This window comes from Marmota monax, unplaced genomic scaffold (genome assembly GCF_021218885.2).
Source record: "Marmota monax isolate L192 unplaced genomic scaffold, Marmota_monax_Labrador192_F-V1.1 WCK01_AAM20220418_F8-fsc00157, whole genome shotgun sequence".
Lineage (NCBI taxonomy): Eukaryota > Metazoa > Chordata > Mammalia > Rodentia > Sciuridae > Marmota > Marmota monax.
In genome coordinates this window covers 3,379,436-3,397,502 of record NW_026694573.1, presented here as the reverse complement: position 1 = coordinate 3,397,502, position 18,067 = coordinate 3,379,436, and the positions used below count along the sequence as shown (strand labels likewise).

General features: G+C 52.4%; 2 protein-coding genes across 13 annotated transcripts in view; both read right to left on the bottom strand.

The window, feature by feature from the left end:
- Nucleotides 1-4,873: 4,873 nt before the first annotated feature.
- Susd2 (sushi domain containing 2) lies at nucleotides 4,874-13,470 on the bottom strand. 2 transcript variants are annotated; one of them, XM_046421293.2, is made up of 15 exons: nucleotides 13,309-13,470; nucleotides 11,521-11,728; nucleotides 11,190-11,341; nucleotides 10,525-10,692; nucleotides 9,816-9,990; nucleotides 9,495-9,696; nucleotides 9,230-9,315; nucleotides 8,887-9,155; nucleotides 8,658-8,801; nucleotides 8,321-8,479; nucleotides 6,703-6,951; nucleotides 6,268-6,540; nucleotides 5,959-6,135; nucleotides 5,758-5,873; nucleotides 4,874-5,647 (listed from the first exon to the last, which is right to left on the bottom strand). In XM_046421293.2, the coding sequence occupies exons 1-14, from the start codon at nucleotides 13,382-13,384 to the stop codon at nucleotides 5,770-5,772; spliced, it is 2,442 nt and encodes an 813-aa protein (XP_046277249.1). In that variant the 5' UTR covers nucleotides 13,385-13,470; the 3' UTR covers nucleotides 4,874-5,647; nucleotides 5,758-5,769. The 2 variants fall into 2 exon arrangements, with proteins under 2 accessions (XP_046277249.1, XP_046277248.1); XM_046421292.2 differs by having other exon boundaries at nucleotides 5,774-5,873.
- A 3,118-nt stretch (nucleotides 13,471-16,588) lies between these two features.
- Cabin1 (calcineurin binding protein 1) overlaps nucleotides 16,589-18,067 on the bottom strand; it is a 144,936-nt gene continuing 143,457 nt past the window's right edge. For all 11 annotated transcript variants that reach the window (XM_058571780.1, XM_058571775.1, XM_058571785.1 and 8 more), the window contains 2 exons: nucleotides 17,406-17,632; nucleotides 16,589-17,182 (listed from right to left, as the gene is read on the bottom strand). In XM_058571780.1, coding sequence (XP_058427763.1) covers nucleotides 17,039-17,182; nucleotides 17,406-17,632 — 371 coding nt within the window. In that variant the 3' untranslated portion in view covers nucleotides 16,589-17,038. The remainder of the gene's footprint in view (nucleotides 17,183-17,405; nucleotides 17,633-18,067) is intronic.

Below are 18,067 nucleotides of genomic sequence, written 5' to 3'. Positions count from 1 at the left end.
GTGTAAGGTCATTGGTTCCATTCCTAGCAGGCACCCCGCCCCCCTCAAAAAAAAAAAAAAAAGAAAAAGAAATAAAGAAAGAAAAGTAAAAGATATCATATTTACATCAGTTAGAGTTTCATCAGAGAAGCCAGGTCCTGCAACTGTGGAATTACTGAGCTCCTAAGAGGACAGATCTAAGTCTGTCCTCTTTGATCTAATGCTGGAGTTTAAGATCCACTCAGCAGGGAGTCAGGAAGGAAGGATGCATATAAAGTGGGGTGGGGACTCCAGAGCCAGCTGGAACCACAAGACTGGCTGGCACCCACAAGGATGGACTGAAGTCCATAACCCTTCTTGTTCCATGGGTGATGAAGGTTTCCTGCAGTAGCTGGGACCTTTCATTGCACACCTAGCCCAGGGGACAGCACTGCTGAAGGCCAATACAGGGCAAGGCAGGGTAGTTGCAGGCATAGCCTCTGATGATTAGAAGATCAGCCGCAATGAGAGTGAGCTCCAGAAATGACTACTGTTTCACTTCTGCCTGTCAAATCTTGCACAGGAATCTCTCTGTGACTGGTCCTAACCAGAAACATGCAGGGAAGGGAAATCTTGGAAACGGTGTGCAGACTAGCCAAGTTGACACAAGCCTTACATTTTTCATCTGTGTAGCAAAGAGGAAAAAAAAAAAAAAGTAGGAGCTCCACACACCAATAATGGGGGTGGGTGGGGTGGGGATGTAGGCTCTCTGGTAGGTTGTAGTGGATATCAGTGTGGGGGTCCAACTCAAGGATAAAAATGTGTGTATTGATTAACCAGCCAATCTGCTATAAGGATTTCTCCTCTGGGCAAAACTGAACTTATTCACAAAGTACAACAGTGTTTGAAGAAGTGAAAAAATTAGCACAACTGAAATGCCCAACTGGGTTGTGGGGTGTGGTGTGCATGCCTATAATCCCAGCCACTGAGGAGGCTGAGGCAGAAGGATCATAAGTTTGAGGCCAACCTTAGAAAGACCAGAAACAGAGGTATGGAAAACTTAGTGATACCTTGTCTCAAAATATCAAATAAAGAGCTGGGGTTATGGCTCAGTGGTACAGCGCTCGCCTTGCACGTGCAAGGCCCTGGGTTCGATCCTCAGCACCACATATAAATAAATAAATAAATAAAATGACGTTATAAAGAAATTTTTAAAAATAACAAAAATGGATGTGTCAAAGTGGTAGAGGCCTTGGATACAATTCCCACTACCATAATCAATCAATCACATCAAAAAAGGCCAACTAGGGCCAGGCGCAGTGGTACATGCCTGTAATCCCAGCAGCTCAGGAGACTGAGGTAGGAGTATCACAAGTTCAAAGCCAGCCTCAGCAAAAGCAAGGTGTTAAGCAACTCAGTGAGACCCTGTCTCTAAATAAAATACAAAATAGGGCTGGGGATGTGGCTCAGTGGTCAAGTGCCCATGAATTCAATCCCTGGTTTAAAAAAAAAAAAAAAGAGAGCCCAACTAGAACTATTTTTTAATATTTTTAGGTGCAGATGGACACAATGCCTTTATTTTTCTTATTTATTTTATGTGGTGCTGTGGTGCTGAGAATTGAACCCAGTGCCTCACAGGTGCTTGCCAAATGCTCTACCACTGAGCCACAATCCCAGCCCTAAAAATTGATTCTTAGATTGTTTTAGCTTTATACACACAGTATTTATTTTAATACTAATGAAAATTGGAAGGGCAGTTTTTCATACCTCTGTTTCTGGTGAATTGTTAGAGGGACTCACTGGTGCAACAAAACTAACCCCCATGCCCCACATTCAACCAACATATCCTGCTGAATCAGAAGTTTATTTCTTATTTCCAGAACAGTATAGGATGACCATGTGAGTATGTATGTGTGTAGGTCCTCCTCCATGCTGGGGACCTAGCAGAGACCCACATTGACATGGTTTCCAAAGTCATCCGTGCAAAGGAAAGAATCTGGAGGCAGGTGTCAGTGGGAGGTTGGGAGGTTTCTTATGGGCCTGGGTTGGAAATCTCTCCAATCCTCAGCTCACATGGCCCTGGCTAGACCCAATTACATGATCACCCCCAGCTGCAAAGGGGGTTGGGAAATATATCTAGCGTGCAACTGGAAGATGGGTCTGAGCTACTAGCAGTTACCTGTTCAACTTCACTTCCCTAATTGGTTTTCAACCTTAGACACTTGGCTGGAGACAGACTCCTCCAAGAAGCCCCATAACTTCCTACTCCCACAACATCCTACATGACCATTTCCTCCTCTTCAGGCAGCTTTGGACCTGAAGATAGGTCCCCCAGAGAGCCTAGCAGGGGTCTGGTCCACCCCAGAAACTCAGCCACCATAGGGCTTTTTTTCTTCATAGTGCTGGGGTTGGAACCCAGGACCTTACCCACACTAGGCAAGCACTTTTCCACTGAGCTACATGCCCAGTCTACCCTAGGGCTTTTGAAAGAAACTGTCTGACCTGGCAGATGTGGAGGGGACAGTTCCTATACTTAGTGGGAATCCTCCTCACCCTCTCCTGTGTCTACTGTTTTCAATTGTGCCCAGCCAATTGGAAGCCCTAGGGGGAGGCTGGAGGGCAGTAGGAGAGAAGTAGATGCTTCTTTCTGCTTCAGTTGATGGGGGAGTCTGCAGCAGGACCAATGCCCTTGTGACTCTGGTCAGGGTGAGCCAACAGGCCTGCATAGTTCCTGCTTCTGTGTGGATATGGGCCTGGTTCCAGAAGCACATCCCTCACTTTAATCCCTCTGCCTGGGATGTTGCCAGAATCCTGTGGGTGCTTCACTGGCAATTATCTGATCCCCTGGCTCTCCTTGGATTACCATCTCTCTTATCCTGACTTATTCGAGGGGGATAGCATGCCACAGGGCTTTGATTTGGATGATCTGTCAGTCCAACCTGTGGGGGACCATTTGCAAACCTCCCACTGTTGTCTATCCAGCAAGCTCTGTGGCTGCTGTTTGAGAGACCACCTCTCTGAGGTGGAGGTCCCTACCTTTGATGTCTGTAGAGCATCTGTGCTTTGTTCTGGTACCTTCTGGTACCTTTGTAAGGGACTAGTAGTACCTCTATCTCCTTTGGGACCCTGGGAAAGCCCCTGTCAGGTGGCGGGACTTCCCATCCTGGCCTGCCCCTGGCAATGGAAATGTCTGGGGCTAAGGCCGCAGCCAGTGTGCCCTTTTCTCCTACTGGGGAGGGGATATAGGTCATGTCCTAGAGGGAAATAGGTTGGACAGGGGAGACTGAAGTTGTCCATGCTTTACTCAAATGCCATGGTGTAGCAGCATAGTCATCTTGGTTGGCCCCCTAACCCACCCACTGCTCCTTAGACACAACTACCAATCTCTCCCTTTGAGCCTGAGATACCCTCTCTGATAAATGAGAGCTCTGAGAATACAATCTGCTTTTTTTTTTCTTTTTAAAAGAAAAAAAAAAAAAGAGAGAGAGAGAGAGAGGAGGCCTGACCATGTTGCCAGTCTGGCCCCAAACTCCTAGACTCAAGTAATTCTCCTACCTCAGTCTCCTGAGTAGCTAGGACTACAGGTGTGTGTCACCATGGATGGATTATAACCTGTCTTTTACCCTGAATGGGACACCCTCTGCTAGACTTACTGAGCCATGAAGTTGCCCCAGCCCTCCTGGGCTCCTTGGGTGCCTGTACCTACATGTTCAGGCCTTGACCAGGAAACCAACCTTTTATTGACTGAGGTGGCTAACCTGGCCTGGTTTGGCACAGGGATGCACTGGGGACTCAGGCAATGGGAAATGAGACTTTACCTCATCTGCAGAGAGGAAAGTACCAGCTCAATGGCCAAGCGGCAGGGAGCACCACCCTGCCCCAAGTTACAAGTTCAGAGGAGTCTAAGGACAAGGCGGGGAGGGATCTGGGAAGAAAGGAAACTGACCTCATTATTCCTCTAATTTCTTGGATGACCCTTCATCCTTCCAATTCCTGTCAGCTGTTTCCTTATATAAGCTCCATCATGCTTTTCTTCCAGGAAGCCCTCCAGATGGGAACTGTCACTGCCTCTAAGCTCTTCTATTTCTGTCCTGGGCCCTTTATTAAGTGCAAGGCTCAGTGAGTGGGAGTCCTGAACTCTGTCACCACACCTGCTTGCAGCAGGTTGTGGAGGAGATTGCCATCCCCAGCCATCTGGGACAGGGCACAGTCCCTTCCCTCAAAATGTTCATTGGTCCTACCCTCTGCTGCCTCCATGTGGTCACTCCTAGAACTACATGCTATACTGAAGCCTTCACTCTCTTAGCACCCACAGTACCTGTGGGCATCCTCAGCCCCACCCTCCCCCATACTTTCTCCACCTAAGATCAAGATGCCTAACCCTTATTCAGAAACCTATCCACAAAAGAGACTTTGGGCTCTACTTTTCCTCCACTGGCTCCTAGTTTGTGCTTCCATGGTGTTCGGCCACTCATAGTCTCAGAAGGCAGGTAAGGAGCTGCTCAGGTGGGCAGCAGTGTCATGTCTGTGTCTAGCTTCTGGACATTCCTGGGTGAAGGAAAATGAACCTTACTCACTCAAGGACTTAGGCATGGCCCTACTAATTACTGCCCAGTCAAGAAGCAGCCTCTTGCAGGGCAGTGCCAGGGTCATGATTAGGGACCAGCTTGCTGCAGGGCATACATTTCTTCTCAGAGAACACCAGGTGAGAGCAAAGGGACAGGAACCTGGGCTGGGAGAGCGTGGGCATGGCCAGGCTGGATCTGCCCCTTCCCATCTCCTGAGTAACCAATGTGACATGGCCCTTCATTTCCTACCCCACAAGGTGGTCACTATTCTGGATCCCATTTTATACATGAGAGAGGCTGTAGAGGCCTGTCCCTAGTCACCTGGGAGTCAATGAAGCAGACAGGACTTAGACCTTGATACTGTAGGTAGTGACTTCACAGGGTGACCATGGAACTCTCCAGAATCAAGCTACAGCATAAGCGCCAGGACAGCAGGAAAGGAATACAGAAGGTTTGTTTTCTCCTTTTACAGGTGGGGACAGGGGGTATAGAGATATAAGCCTGGAGTGCAGAGGGAGGTCTCTTTCCCACTGGAGGACTTCCTCTCTACCTAGGGGGCCCTGAGGTCTCTTGCCACCTTGGGGTTGAGTCCACCTGAGGTTTCAGGCTGGGACCATGGTCTAGGCACCAAGACCGCTTGGCACTGAGGCCCCATGGGGGAAGGGCAGCAGATCTCAGTCTACCAGGGGTCATGCCACCGGCGTCAGGCTATGCAGAGTGAGGTATTAAAATCTGAGTTTCTGATGCAGAAATATTAGGCTTGGGACACAGGCACTAGCACTAGCTTGGGACACAGGACATGAGGTCTCAGGTCTTAGGAATTAGAACTGTGAGTAGTAGGGAAACAGAACAAGGGGTTTTTGACAGGGATTTGGAATTCCTAACATTAGGTATTCTGCCTCCATCTGAGATGACAGACTAGGTATATGGTCTTGAGTCCACAGGTGTTAAAGGCCCAGTTATCACGTGTCCAGACCTAAGGATTTGAGAATCATAGGACTGGTGGTTAAGTTATTGGGAGTCCAGGGCCTTCATCTGGGAGGCTGGGTCTTGGCCTTGATGTGACCCTGTGCTGCTGGCCAGCCATGCTCCAGTCTCAGGGCTGCAAGTTCCACATGTTCCTGCAATGGAAATGAAGTTGGACCAGTCACAATTGTCCCACTGGCTGCCCCAGGGTCCCAAGAAAGCTGAAGAGGGGGATAGGTAGGGGTCTGTGGGTGGGGCTCTCAACCTGGGTAGGGTCTCACATGTTGCCCTTCCTTCGTAGCAGCACATAGATGATAGAAACCAGTAGCACCACAGCCAGCCCTCCGAAGATGATGCTCAGCAGTACCGTATAGCTCCGTCCTGGTGAGTGGGCCAGAGTAGTGAGTGTAATCTAGGGCATGTGGGCATGCAGGGGTGGGAGGGTGCACAAGAGAGGTATCCTCACCTAACTGGCACTCTGGAGTAGGTGTGGACCAGGTGCCGTCAGCCTGGCAGGTGCTGGTCTCTGCCCCAGCCAAGCTGAAGCCGCTGTTGCAATGGAAGTGCACAGTGGAGCCCACCAAGTACCTGAGTCCCTCCTTGTGCCCATTGGCGGGGGGAGCCAGCCAGCCACAGGACATCACTGGAGTAGGAGCAGAACATAGACAACAGGTCTAAGTTGCTGGCCACAGCATGCAGCTGGCCAGTCCTAGAGGCCATATCCTAGTGCAAGGTGGCTTCTCACTTGCCCAGGCCTCCTCTCTCCCACCCTTACCAGGCTGTAGGCTCTGCATTCGCTGCTGGTGCAGTTGGTGGGCAACCAGCGTGGCATTTCCCACACTCAGGCTCCCGGTGGCTGCCACATCGAATATGCAGAAATGATCATTTCCACACAGTTTGGCTGCCTCTTCTGCCTGGCTTGGGCTGAGAGTGGTCTTGTCTGGGAAGAGGGGCTCAAAGGTGGGGTCATGCTTAGGTTGGTACACGAAGTTGTTAATCAAAAACCAGGAGTCATACGTGAACAGAGAAGAGGTGTTGTGTACTGCCCCTGTGGAGACAGGTTGCATGCCTGGGTGGACACAGCTCTGAGTAGTGACCAAGGGTCTGATGTCCCTTGGTCCACGGATCCCACCTGTGCCATGCTCCAATCCACCCTACCCCACTCCCAGCTCTGCTCATTCTGCCCAGTGTTTTCCACAGGGCCACTTACAGTCAGCCCCAAACTGGAACAGCTCCTGAGCACTGGCGTTCAGGGGCAGGACCTGTCCACTGCGTAGGGTGAAGTCATCGGTGGGGTCATTATTAAGTGTCCCAAGAAGGCCACGGGTGTGGGTCAGAAACTTATCAGGTAGCAGGATGGCCACACTCAGGAAAGGGCCCTGTATGCTGACCTCCAGGCCGGCCCCTGATGACAACATGATGGATACCTTGTCCTCAGCAGCCACTGACAGGAACAAGCCTGGGCACAGGTGAAAATGGACTTAGTCACTCCCTGTGGTCCTTGTGCCTTGTCCTCATCCTCACCACAACCCCAGAATGGGGTTGGAGGCACCTAAGAGGAAGAGGAGGGCTGACCTCCTATGATATGACTATGATTATGATATTCTACCATCTCCAGCATACACTTGCAGCAGGAACCCAGATGCACCCAAAGTGCCTAGTTCCTGCAGAGAATCTCCCCATGCTGAGGCTTCATGTGGGGGCATGTGGGGACAGGGCACAGCCCCTTCTCCCAACACATTCATTGGTCTTGCAGCAGTTTCACCTGTCTCTGCCCTTTCTGAGGGTCTTTGTATATTCATCCGCTCTATTTCCATTGGGTACTATTTTGTTTGGAAGCCCCCTGAAGTATGGGAATGGTGGTGGCAAGGGAATGGGACACTGAGGCTATTACTCATTTTTTTTTGGGGGGGGGGGCGTTACCAGGGATCAAACTCAGAACACTTGACCACTGTGCCACATCCCCAGCCCTATTTTGTAATTTATTTAGAGACAGGGTTTCATTGAGTTGCTTAGGGCCTCACTTTTGCTGAGGCTGACTTTGAACTCTTGATCCTCCTGCCTCAGCCTCCTGAGCTGCTGGGATTACAGGGATGCACCACTGTGCCTGGCTGAGGCTGCTACTCTTGTGTGCCACTCTTAGCTGTGTTCTGAACTCTGCAGGCATGGCTTCCTTGCAATGGCCTGCCTGCCTCTTTCTTTCTTTCTTCCCTTCCCCTTTTCTCCCTCTTTTCCTCTTTTTGGATTGAACCCAGGGGTGTTCTACCACTGAGCTAATCCCTCAGCCCTTTTAATTTTGAGATAGGGTCTCATTAAGTTTCTGAAGGCCTTCTAAGGCTGAGGCTGGCCTGGAACTTACAATCTTTCTGCCTCAGTCTTCTGAACACTGGTTCTATTACATCCAACTTGCATGGCTTTTCATGATGGAATGAGTGACCACAACAAAGCAGTAGAGCCATGTGGACTAGCAGTGAGTCCTGGCATGCCGGCCCCTAGACTCCTTTGGGCCATAAGGAGGCCCCATCCTTCAATTCTGGCCTCTCAGGGGTATGACATGGATAACTTTATAGGTGTCAAGATGTGAGATCAGACCTCAGGCTGGACCCCTGCTACCTCTAGCCTAAGACAGCAATGGTTAAGGGCACAGATTCACCCACCCGGCTATGTTTTGCTGGACCTATCTCCAATCCCCAAGAAGCCTCCATCTTTGTTTCTGAGCCCTAGACACCACCCTAGTCCTTAGCCAGGGCTGGGGAGAGGCACAAAGTCCCTAAGGCTACCTTCAACCCCTGGGCAGATCACTGAACTTATCTAGCCATGCCACTCACCCTTCAGGTCCATCCAGCTCTGTTCAGCAAAACTGAGCACCTCCTGATTCAGCAGCACCTCTAGGACCCCAGACCTTTTGGCCAGCCGCACCTCTACCACATCTGAGTTGCCCTCCTGGACAGCCACTGCAGTCAGCCCTGTGCCTCGGGCCTGTGAGCCTAGGATAAGAGGTGCAGAATGGGAGCTGGGGCTGTAGCTCAGCAGTAGAGCACTCGCCTAGCATGTGTGAGGTCCTGGGTTCGATCCTCAACACCACATTAAATAAATAAATATAAAATAAAGATATTTAAAAAAAAGAGGTGCAGAATGGGGTAGACTGTGGGGTCCTGGTCTTACCATTGGTCATCATCCCTGGCTGAGCCCGTGCTTGCACCCTCAGGTCTGTCAGCACCGCCTCTAACAGCACATATTCGCCACGCCCATTGAATGTGAGGTTGGTGCCATCAAAGGTGACAAAGTGAGGATCCCCGAAGACAGAGGCTGGGGCAAGAGCAGATTAGATAGGTCCCCCAGTACCTGGCCCTGCCCAGCCCTCCCTGGGGCTAGTGCTCAAGCTGGCACCTACCCAGGTGTGGGGGCCGGTAATTGCGGCAGTCGCTGGAGGGCCGCCGCCGCATGTAGCGGGAGCACTCGGGAGCCCAGAGGCAGCAATAATAGAAGCTGATGACATCATAGAGCCAGTGAGACATGCTGGGCACACGGGGTGGTGTGCGGTATGGGGGTGAGCCCCAGTCGTGGCCACGGTCCGGGGTGCTGCCACTGGTGGAGTCCGCTGTTAGGAGCTGTGTGCCAGCTGCCGTGTAGCAGCACTGCTGACCTGAGGCATACTGGGGACTGGTAGGGGAAGGCAAGTCAGGAGCCTACCCCCAACCCCTGCCCTGTCCCTCATCTCTGGTCTAGTGGCTCACCTGGCTTGTACAGAGCGTACACAGTGTACGGCCCCAGGGTGGTAGGTGCAAACGCTGCCATGCTCAATGTCACAGCCGTAGTCTGTCTGCAGAGTAGCCAGTGGCTATTACCTGGGTTTTGCATCCTCTCCCTCCTTGGGAGCCAAACCCAAGGGGACCCTCTGAACCCAACCTCACCCCCTGAGGGTATCTGTCTCAGTGGGGAGGCTGGCCCCACCCATCCCCCAACATCCTCTCCCAAGCCCTAATGGGTTCAGGGGCTCACAAAATAGCGGCCAGAGTCAGCTCGGGCTTGGGCCAGGGTGCAGGGGCAGTCGGGCAATTCCTTCAGGAAGTTGGGCAGCTGGTCCTCCAGTGCCTCCCAGGCCAGACACTGTGCACGAGCCCAAGCCACAGAGTCCTCTCGGAAGTCGTTACCCAGGTGCCAGGCCAGAGCATGATCATTGGTCCAGAGTGCCAACACATCCCTATGATGGTGATGATTCATGAGCTAAGGGCCAGGCATGGCCTGGGGTTTCCCAAGCAAGTACGATGGTCTACATACAGTTGGATGCCCCCAGCCCATTCTCTGTACTGAGGCCCTTACTTTTTCCCTAGATAGTTTTTGCTGTCAACGATCCGCAGAGCACCCACTTTCCATCTCTGATAGTCAGGAGATGCAGGTTTTGGAGTGAAAGTGAAGAAGCCAGAGTTGGGAATGTTTGTGGCCAGGGTATACAGGCATGACCACTCTGCTGTCCAATTCTCTGAGTATGGCTTCCCTGAGGGGAGAGAGATTCTTGGTCAGCCCTAGGACTCCTCTGAAGACCCCCGGGGCAAGAGAGGAACCTGGACCCAGTCTCTTGCACTGAACAGCTTGGCAGATGGATGAAAGGGCAATGGATAAACAGATGGTCCTCATGGGAGGGCTTGCTGGAGTGTCAGGAATCCCTTGCTTTGGTGCTCCACTTTCTCCACTTCAGGGTCACTGTCCCTGTATCATGCCAAGCTCAGAGAGGAAGGATCAGATCCAGTTTCTCTTTTTCCAGCATAAGCCTCCTATCCAAAGGCCAGGGCAATCAAACCTTCTACTAGGCATGGGGCCCAAACAACCAGTCATCCTTTCACCATGCCTTCCCCCTCATTCAGTCTATTCTTCTTCCCTAGATTGATGTTTCTTGCTCCTGATCCCCCAAACCTACCTGGAATTCCCTTCCTTTCTCTTCCACTTACAAGACCCCACTCCCACACCTAGGACACCCATTTCTGGGAGCTCAAAGCTCCAGATGCCTCCACCAGCCCTGGACCAGCCTCACCTGTCTCTTCGTAGCCCCACAGCTCAATGGTGACAGTCTGCGTGGGCAGTCTTGAGGTGTTCCAAGTGAGACTGAGGTTACCTGTGGTGCCTGGGGTGCCGTAGTATTGCCAGCGGGTCTCATTCACCAGCTGGCTCTTCTCTGTCTCTGACACTTTGTAGGGGTGCACTGTGCAGAGGCAGGTGAGGGGTAAGTGAAGGCCTGGGGCCTAGGTGGTGCAGGGGAGGAGGCCCTGAGGCTATAAGGTCTAGGGAGAACTCTCAAAAATAAAACACTTAAGCAGCTGGCTGACTTGTCCAGTCCCTCATAGAAGAAAAGGATAGCAAGGCTGGGAGAAATGAGGGCCTGGCCTGGTCTGGCCTGGCTGAGCTGGGTGGCAGGCACTGGCCTACCTTGTTCAGGGACCCACTGCACCTCCACTCCTTATGGGCTGATACACCCATCTGGATACCAGGAGGTTGGGTAATGAGATGGAGGAACACTTGTCCAAGGGACTGGTTCAGCCAGGGTGGCAGGTGGGTGGACTAAGTCTCAATGTGCATAGATTAGCACTGGGGAAAGTCCCTATGGGCTAAGGATGTATGGGGGTGGGAACCAGGACCCACAGAGGGTGCATGCCATCTGGGGCCCACAGCCTGGACTGACTTGGTGGAGTGAGGGCTCACCAGCCAGCCAGGTGCCTGCATAAGGGAAGGAGCGACCATTGTCCATGGAGATGTTGAAGGGGATGCGACCACTCTCATAGAGCAAGGGTGATATACAGTGGACTTGCCCCAAGGAGTCCACATGACCAAGGGTCTGGATGCTCTCCTTAAACCTGTGGAAACAGAGCTAGTAGGAACAGCTGGGCCAGTGTGATCTGACCAACTCAAAGGCCCGAGTCCCCCACCTCCTCAGGAAACAGTGTAGCCAGCTGTCTCTGTGCCCTCCTGCCTATTCTTGGTCCCAGGGCTCCACCTAGCCAGCCAGTGGGGCTGGGAGTATGGGGCCTCCCACCTGCAGATCACACCATCTGTGGAGCTGATCCACTTGAGATGCTGTACCACAAAGTCCTTGCCACCCATCATGGAACCTGAGGACGGTGAAACCTCCAGGCAGAAATTCTGGAAGTCCAAGCAGCAGGTGCCAAGGCCTGAGCAGGTTGGGTGGCAGGAGCAGGGCCCATTCCGGTCCCCACAGCGCAAGGAACAGCTATCCTGGGCACCTGGAAAAGAAAATCCTGAGCATCTGGCTAAGGTACATGCTAGGCTTGCTGCTCTAAGCACAGGGCCTGCCTCTAATTTTCCCCAGAGTCAATTAAGGGAAGCATTCCCAGGGAGGAATGCTGGTTGGAACTGCCCTCCCTGGTCAACATGTGGACAAAATGGAAAGCCATGAGTTCCTTGGGGCTGGGGTCAACCTTAGCACAGATAATCCAGTGGAGTGACTAGAAAATAGTAAAATGAAGAAAAATGCCTCAGACATTCAACCTTATAGGGTCAGAAATAACTCTCAGGGATCTACTAGCTTTCAGACACTAAGGCCTTATAGCTCACAGGGCAGGCGTTCTGGGAAGGCCACAGTTGCCTGCGTCCTTGACCTGGGCCTGGGGACCTCTTTTGGCTCTCAGATGGGTCTGTGGACAGTGTGCTATCTTGGGACTCCATAGTCTGGAGAAGGACACTTCTTGCTCACCAAGGCTGGGGTCTGGTCACATAGCCACGTTAAAGATCTAGGAGGGACTGGTGCCTGGGCTGAGCTTGACCCATTTTACTTTCCCAGGGGGCAACAATAGAACTCCAACGAGAGCCCCAACTTCAGGGAAGAAGGTCAGGGGTGTTTCCTTCCTCTGGGGGAAGAGGAGGGACATTTCTAATAGGGAGCCAAGGAATAGGGAAAAGGTAGTCAGGGGTGTGCCATGGGGAGCTGTGGAGGTCACGCCTAAGACTTCTCCTATGGATAATGGGGACCTGAGGTAGGGCAAAGACTGGGGTGGGGTGGAAGTACTCAAGTTAGAATCACATATCTCACTTGGCCCTACACCATCCCCCACAACCAAATGAGGCCAGTCAAGGGCTGGGCCTGGGTTTGAGCCACCAGAATGTCCCTATTTAAGTGCAGTGCCTGGCATTCAAGAGTGGCAATAAATATTCATTGTCTCAAGTGGTGTGGGGAAGAGGCTTCTATATGCCAATAAGTGGCAGAAGGGTTGTGATACTTCCCTGCAAGATGGAAGACAGGGTGGGGTGGAGGGCTGTGGGTGGGTGATGCCTCTCTGAGCCTGAGGCCAGGGTCCCAACTCTGGAGTTCAGGCCTTCTGCTAGATTTTCTTGGGTTCAGTCTAACCCTGATGAGGACTAACAAGCCTGCCTAGAGCTGGGAGGGAAATTGGGGGCTCTCCATATGCAACCACACTCTTCACTGGGATTTGGGGTGCAGACCAAAGGCTCCGCTGCTCTCCCCTACCTCTCTTCTAGGCAGCCATGGCTTCCCGTCTCCCAGAAGCATAAGGCAGGCTCAGTCCAGACTTCCTTCCCATCCCTCAACCCTGGAGCTTCAGAATTTCTTCCCACTACTCCCAGCACAGTCACAGAGGCCCTGACAGATGGACAGAGGCCAAGCCCAGCGGGGCTTGGAACTGCTCTCCCTCAGCATGTGGACAAAATGGAAAGCCATAAGTTCCATGGGGCTGGGGTCAACCTTAGCACAGATAATCCAGTGGAGAGATTGCATAATCTACCCCAAGCCTGGCTGATTAGGCCGATGGACTGATAGACAGGGGGACAGAAGCGGGTGGGAACATACCTGCTGTGGGCCTGGGCCTGGAGCCGGGGACTGTCGCCAGCAGCAGCAGGACCCAGGGCAGGAGGGCAAGCTTCATGGTGAGGTCTGGGTCTGTAGTCAGCAGCAGCAGCAGCAGCAGCAGTGCAGTAGCTCAGAGGCGGCAGGAGGCTCTTACTCCTTGCTGGCCTGGCCCCGCCTGCCTGCCCTGAGCTTTGAGGCACCGCCCCTCCCTTCCCCACCCCACCCGTCTCCCTTCCCACCCCACTTATTCCCCTCTCAAAGTCCACAGGTGCCTGAGTAGAACAGCAGAGCCCAACCTGCCCCGTTAGCACATTCCTGGCCCAAGCAAAGGACATGGGAGAGGGAAGAAACCCAGCCCTGGGACGTTGTGGGAGGGATATGGGGCTGGAGCCTCCAGCTGCAGAATCTTTGGCACGTGATGAGCCGGATGTTCAGAGGTTGCAGCTTGGATCCTGGGTCCCAGCCCAGTCCTACATAGAGGGGCTGAAGGGTGGGGTTCCTGAACGGGTGTTTGGTGTGCGGGCAGGAGCTGTCAGGTCAGTCCCAGGTTGATCCTTGGCCAGAGGCAGCTCTGGGAGGATTCCTGTTGGAGGGAGGAAGGGGAGGGGAGTTCCCTGAGATTGAGACGGGCCCACTCACAAGCTCAAGTGATCCTCCAACCTGGGCCGGGGAGCCCACAGATGCACAGCCTGCTGCAGGATGGGTGAATCTGGTCTGTGCTTGAGATTGGCAGGATTCCAGCCCCTGTGCCTTCTGGTCAGATTTCACATCCTCAATTCTTAGTTTCCTGCATGGAGGTGTTGCTAATTCCTCCTCAAAGTTTGATGGGGTGAACAAGCAAACAGATTCTAGCCAGGGCTTGCCCCTGGTGGGCATGTGTTTGGTGTGTGGGAAGGAGCTGTCAGGTCAGTCTCAGGTTGATCCTTGGCTAGACAGCTCTGGGAGGATTCCTGTTGGAGGGAGAAAGGGTAAAGGAGGGGAGTTCCCTGAGACTGAGACAGGCCCATTCACAAAAAAGTGATCCTCCAACCTGGACAAGGGAGCCCACAGATGCACAGCCTGCCCAACTACACCCACCCTTGAGCTGTCATTCATCAGAGTTTGCATAATCTCTTTAATCTTTGGGCAGATGAGGAAGCAAGATGGAGACAGCAGGGGACAAATCAGGCCCCAGGTGGCTTTTGGGAGCCCATGCAATCAGGGAGAGCTAAGTTCCAGGCCTAGGACTTCTCACTCAGGATTTGCCACCTGGGCTGAATGTTAGGACAGGTAGGTGGTCCTCCCCTACCCTAGCTGCAGCTTCTCAAGGTGTCCTAAGAGGGTGTTTATTAACTTTGCAGCTAGTCTTGCACAGCACCGAGTTGAGGCCATCTGGGATGTGACCTGCCTCGGCCTGAGGCCCCATCAGTTCATTATTCTCCCATTTCTCACCTAGGTCTGCCCTAAACTACTCAATGTTAGTGGTCACCCACCTGCTCCTCCCTTGGGTCCAGATCCAAACAGAGAGACTGGCTCCTATTATAACAGTGGTCCATTTTATACTTTGAATATAGCCCTTGCTGCTCTGCCACTGCTACTTATTTAAAAATATTTTTCAGGGCTGGGGATGTGGCTCAAGCGGTAACACGCTCGCCTGGCAAGCGCAGGGCGCTGGGTTCGATCCTCAGTACCACATAAAAATAAAAGATATTGTGTCCACTGAAAACTGAAAAATTCCTTCCCTCTCTTAAAAAAATATTTTTCAGCTGGACACAATATCTTTTTTTTTTTTTTTAATGTGGTGCTGAGGATTGAACCCAATGCCTCACACAGGCTAGGCAAGCATTCTACCTCTGAGCCTGCAACTTATCTTTTAAATGGAAGTTTCTTTTCTTTTTTAGGCTCCTCCCTAATCTCAGGGGAAACAGATTACCTTTCTTTCACATTTTAGGCAGATTTATCTGTTCTTGAGCACACACTCACCATAAGAACAAAGTAATCCAGACTTTGGAGATAGTACCAGCTCTCAGAAATGACTATGTCCAAATGAACAAGTGAATTACAACTTCAACAGTGTACACGTGGAATGTAGCCTTTGAATCACCTCTTAAAATCCCCCTATTCCTGCTGATAGGCAGAATCACAGCTTCTGGGACAGAGTTCCCCTATGTTTCTCCTTTGCTAGCAAAGCAATAAACCTTTTTTCTTTTTCTGTGTCTTCGTTATTGGATTGGCACTGAGGACAAGGACTGAGCTTTCAGCAACTACTGAAACTGTCAGAGGAAGCTTATGGTTGGGGGAGTTGGAAAAGGGCAGAGTTGCTCCTTGGGAACCCCTGCCTCCATTCTATAATATTTGTGCAGCACAGAGACATTTGATAAGAAGTCTGTGAGACCCTTACCTCCAAGAAGGGAGAAAGTCCCTTAATGCACAGGGTTGCTGAACACTAAGGGTACTTCCCTAAGGTGTGCCCTGCATCTGGACACTGATGTCCTGTGCCAGGAAGCAGCTTATACCCCAGCCTGGACCAGGGCTGTGGGTGCTTTCATTCACATGGGCAAGGGCTGGCCTGAGGAACTGCTGGACCAGTTCTCATGTCCCAAGATGGCAGGTCCAGCCAGGATCCCCCTGGGCTGGCATATCTCTAGTTCCAAATGGCCTAGGCTGGGGATCCAGGATAGTGCCCTGTTCCTGGTGCCTTTTCTCCTGGGCAGGGCCACCTAGCTAGCAGTAAGGAGGTGCCCCATCTCCAACCTGGCCCAAAGTTTAGGGACAGATGGGTCTCTGAAGAGCAGAGAGGGAATGACAGTCGTAAAGGGCAAGTGTGAGCATTTGGAAACCGTGCATCCTCAAAATAGACAGGCTTGGAGCCTGTGAGGGCAGGGTCAGCATTAGGGGCTTGTTTAAGGCTGTTGTCACATTAAGATTCTTAGTAATTTTTGTACAAGAGGTTCACATATCTATCTTGTGCTGGGCTCCACAACTTATGTGGCAGGTCCTGTTGGGGTGGGAAGTATGATACCTCCCTCTGCATGGTGTTTCACTGCCAGTCCCTCTGGCATCCAGTGAACTCTGGGGACTTCCCAAATGCCCCTTTAGGCCCAATGCCAGCCTTGCCTAGAGGAGTCTGCAGCATTCTATGACACTCTACATTCTCCAGACTCTTGTGGTGCCCAAGAGCTGAGCCTAAGAGAAGGAAATCAGGTCAGAAACCAGGGACATCAACCTCCCGAAGTCTGGGGCCTCCCCACCTCCAGCCCCACTGGGAGAACAAAGCAGTGAAGACCATTGTTCCATCTTTATTAAAAAAGAACACCCCCCCCTCCCGCAAAAAAAAAAAAAAAAAAAGGTGTGAGGCAAGCCTGGCCCAGGTGATGCCTCCACTGGGATCTAGGCAGAACCCACTTTGTCCTGGGGTCAGGTTGTAGATACAGCCTGCTGGGCTAGGTATGAGCATGTTTACAAACATTTCATAGAAAATGATGCTGGCCCTGTTGTGCAGATACACCAATCCATCCTTACAGGGCTAAATTGGGCCTCCTCCTCTTCCTCTGGGCCCCCACACTGTGGGTGTGGACAGCCCAATCTGTGAACAGCAGGATGCTGGGAAGACAGGGCTGGTGGGCGGTGGAGGCTGCATGGGAAATAATACCCACTTAGGTTTCTGGCCTTGCTCAGGGTCTGGGCCAAAGGGGATTCCAGGCCCACTCTGTCCCCTTGGGTGTGGCTGTGGGGCTCTGGAAGGCCTTCCTCAGATGTCCATGTAGTCATCATCCTCATCTGTCTCACTCTCTAGTGAAGACTCCTGGCTGGATGTCTCCAGAACCTCCAGAGCTGGCTGACACAGGTTCTCCTTCCTCACGTTGGCAGCTGACTGGGCAGACAGGATGGCCGACTGCAGACAGGGCAGGACACTGGTCAAGGATGCCTGGCCTACTATAGGCTTCTTGACTTTATCCAAGCCCCTCTTCTTCACAGCTCCTCCCTCCCCCCCAGTAACCTGAGCCCTTGCCCCAGGCTCCCATTTGCCCAATCCCCTGCCCTAAGACCCCCAAGAACCCAAGCCCCCACCCCAGGCTCCCTGTAATTGGTGCCCTCTGCCCAGTACTTGTGGTCACCTTTAGCTTCTGCTTGGTCTCCTCCGAGATGCTGCCTTTAGGGGAGAGCAGGGTCGGGGTGGGCGGTGTGACGGTGATCTCCGGAGGGAACTTGGTGGTGGCCGAGGGGATCACCAGCTTTGGCATGTTGGGTAGGAGGCGGGACTTGGCCCGGCTGGGCTCGGCCTTGCCTGGATGGCCCTCAGGTGGCTGAGTACTCCCACTGCTGGGGACCTCGGAGCTGGCAGCTGTGGGGTGAGACCTCAGGAGCTGAACTTTGCTTGTAGCCTCCTGAGCCTGCCTGTCCCTCCCCTGCTCAGGATTCGGTTTCCCCTCTAGAAGACAGAGATACCCTGAGCATCTCTCTTCCTTGTTGCATTAGAAAGTGGGTGCCTTCTCTCAGCCCACTGGTCCTGGGCTTGCATGCCAATATGCTTGTTCTGGCTGTCAGGCCCCCAGGCCTCCAACCTGGTCAACTACTTCTTACCCATAGGGACTCAACTCTGGCTCTGGACCATGGGGTGCTGGGACTGTGACCCTGACCTGGAAGCACCATGAACTCTGAGAGCTCAGGGCCTGGGACATGGGAACATCCCTAAGCCTTCCCAGGGATTCCATGGCCCTCTCAGACATCACAGCTTACATGAACTGTTAGATCCCCCAAACCATTCCAGGCCACAAGA

Excerpts from the sequence above, each read along its gene's own strand:
- Susd2 (XM_046421292.2), bottom strand. The coding sequence starts at position 13,384 with ATGAAGCTTGCCCTCCTGCCCTGGGTCCTGCTGCTGCTGGCGACAGTC. Across the intron at positions 11,729-13,308 it reads CAGGCCCAGGCCCACAGCAG|GTGCCCAGGATAGCTGTTCC; the intron begins GTATGTTCCCAC and ends TTTCTTTTCCAG. Across the intron at positions 6,541-6,702 it reads GTTCCAGTTTGGGGCTGACT|GGGCAGTACACAACACCTCT; the intron begins GTAAGTGGCCCT and ends CTGTCTCCACAG.